Genomic DNA, 2,362 nt, shown 5'->3' with positions numbered 1-2,362 from the left:
TATTTTTTGTTTTGTAAGTATGCCTTTCAGAGTTTCTCGCTACTTAGAACAATAGAGTTAGGGTTTGCGGTCATTTGGGCTTATGACTCGGTTGACTAAGTCTTTCGTATTGGGAAAATAAAATAATCTGTAGGACACCGGTGCTTTCTGTGACCAATGCGAGTATGTATCCGAAAATATACTTTGTCCTCTAGACCCTTATTAGGCTCTCTGACCCTAACACCCTGTTACAGTAGATACGACCGGTTTAACGTTCTCTGTGGTCCAGTGGTTGAGCGTTGGGCTCATCATCCGGAGGTCCCGGGTTCAAATCCCGGTCGGGACATATTACTAATATCACCTTGTGATCCCTAGTTCGGTTAGGACATTACAGGCTGATTACCAAATTTTCTGAAAGTAAGATGATCCGTGCGGAAGGCACAAGCCGTTGGTCCTGGTTACTAAGTACTTACTGATGTAAGTACGTGGTCGTTACATGAACCATGTCAGAGGTCTTTGGGGGCTCAATAGTAACCCTGACACCAGGGTTGCTGAGGTTGGTAATCCACTTCTTAAACCACACGATAGAAGAAGTAGGTACCCCCGCTTCCCCGTGCTTACGTCAATAAGTAAAACAAGCATAACATAAAACTCCTACATTTTACAACAAAGCAAAATTCCACATGAATAAACAGAGGCAAATATATCATAATCCATTACCGGTGGTTTGCAGCTAATACTTTAATCACGTTTAGCTAGCCCGTAGTGTACGTTAATTTAATGGACAAAGCCAGGTGAGTGGCCAATATTTTCATTAGCGGCAGAGATAAATATTTGCGATATGAACACGCTGCGCTGATTAACGATGCCGCAGTGTGGCCTAGTGACGTCATAATACTGTTGTAGGTTACTTTTGTATGAAATCTTTTTACAACCTTTTTTTTGTATAAAATCTTTTTATTTTGAATATTTTTTACTTTTTTATACGATATTGTTTTTCTATCTGACTTTTGTGTTCTGACATGGAAAGGTGAAAATTAGATAAAAAACTGAAAAATTGTTGAATTATTTCCCACTTTATTTCCACACTGGTGACCCCGTTAGAACATGGAGAAGGAATTTAGAGACGCACGAAGCGACGACCCAGCTGACGTCAGAGATCGCGTTTCTACAACACCATCCGTCAACATCGATGTTGATAAAGTCGGTGTACGGATTCCTCCGTTTTGGCCAGAGGAGCCGGAGATATGGTTCGCGAATGTGGAGGGCCAGTTCCTGATTTCCGGAATTACCAGTGACACCACCAAATTTTATTATGTGTTGGGACAGCTGGAGAACCGGTACTCCAGAGAGGTGAAAGATATCATCGTGCGACCACCCGCAACTGGCAAGTACGAGAAGCTCAAGACCGAGCTCATTAAGCGCCTCTCCGCTTCCAATGAGAAGAAGATGAAGCAGCTCCTGATGCACGAGGAGCTAGGTGACCGCAAGCCTTCACAGTTCCTGCGACACCTGAAAAGCCTTGCTGGTGATGACGTGCCCGACGACTTCATTAAAACCATCTGGACAAGCCGCCTACCGAGAAGCATCCAGACAGTGCTAGCTGGTCAGGCATCATCTGCTGTACTCGACGACCTGGCGGACTTGGCTGATAGGGTTAACGACATCGCACCCTCTTCACCGGTGGTAGCTGCAGCGTCGACAAGCCAGACTCAGCAGACAGGGATACCGGGATCTGTGCTGAGTGACCTCACTCGCGAGATCGCAGAGCTTCGCAGGCAGTTCCAGCAGTTGAGCGGTGGCAGCAGCAGACAATCTCGGTCGCGCGGCAGGCGACAGAGTCGTAGCCGATCCACTTCGAGATCCCAGTCCAATTACCAGAAATTTCCGCTGTGCTGGTACCATTGGAAGTACGGTGAGAAGGCGAGTAGATGCATCCGCCCGTGCGACTACAAGTCGGAAAATGCCAGGGGCAGTCGCTAATGGCGGCTGACGATTGCCCGACATCTGCTGGTCGCCTGTTCGTCACCGACCGAGCGACGAAGACGCAATTTCTGGTCGACACCGGTAGCGACCTCTGTGTCTTCCCCCGGTCTTCGCTGCGTGATCGTCGTGCACGGACTAATTATGTGTTAAATGCGGCTAATGGTTCTGATATTTATACGTATGGTTTTGTTCATCTTACACTTGATTTCGGCCTCCGTAGGAATTTCACTTGGCGTTTTATTGTTGCTGATGTGACGAAACCGATAATTGGTGTAGATTTTCTGAATTTCTATAACTTGATAGTAGACTGCCGAAACAAGCGCTTGATGGACAACGCCACCTCGTTATGTACTAGTGCTATGCTTGTTAGTAGTAAGTTAGACGATATTTCTTCTGT

At 46.4% G+C, this 2,362-nt stretch overlaps 1 protein-coding gene across 1 annotated transcript; it reads left to right on the top strand.

Moving 5' to 3' along the window:
- Positions 1-1,086: 1,086 nt before the first annotated feature.
- LOC126370782 (uncharacterized) lies at positions 1,087-1,962 on the top strand. Its single transcript, XM_050015807.1, has one exon. The coding sequence runs from the start codon at positions 1,087-1,089 to the stop codon at positions 1,960-1,962; it is 876 nt and encodes a 291-aa protein (XP_049871764.1).
- The last annotated feature ends 400 nt before the right edge of the window (positions 1,963-2,362 follow it).

Source organism: Pectinophora gossypiella, chromosome 11 (assembly GCF_024362695.1).
Source record: "Pectinophora gossypiella chromosome 11, ilPecGoss1.1, whole genome shotgun sequence".
Taxonomy (NCBI): domain Eukaryota; kingdom Metazoa; phylum Arthropoda; class Insecta; order Lepidoptera; family Gelechiidae; genus Pectinophora; species Pectinophora gossypiella.
The sequence above is the reverse complement of the archived record's forward strand: the minus strand, read 5'-3'. Positions and strand labels throughout refer to the sequence as shown.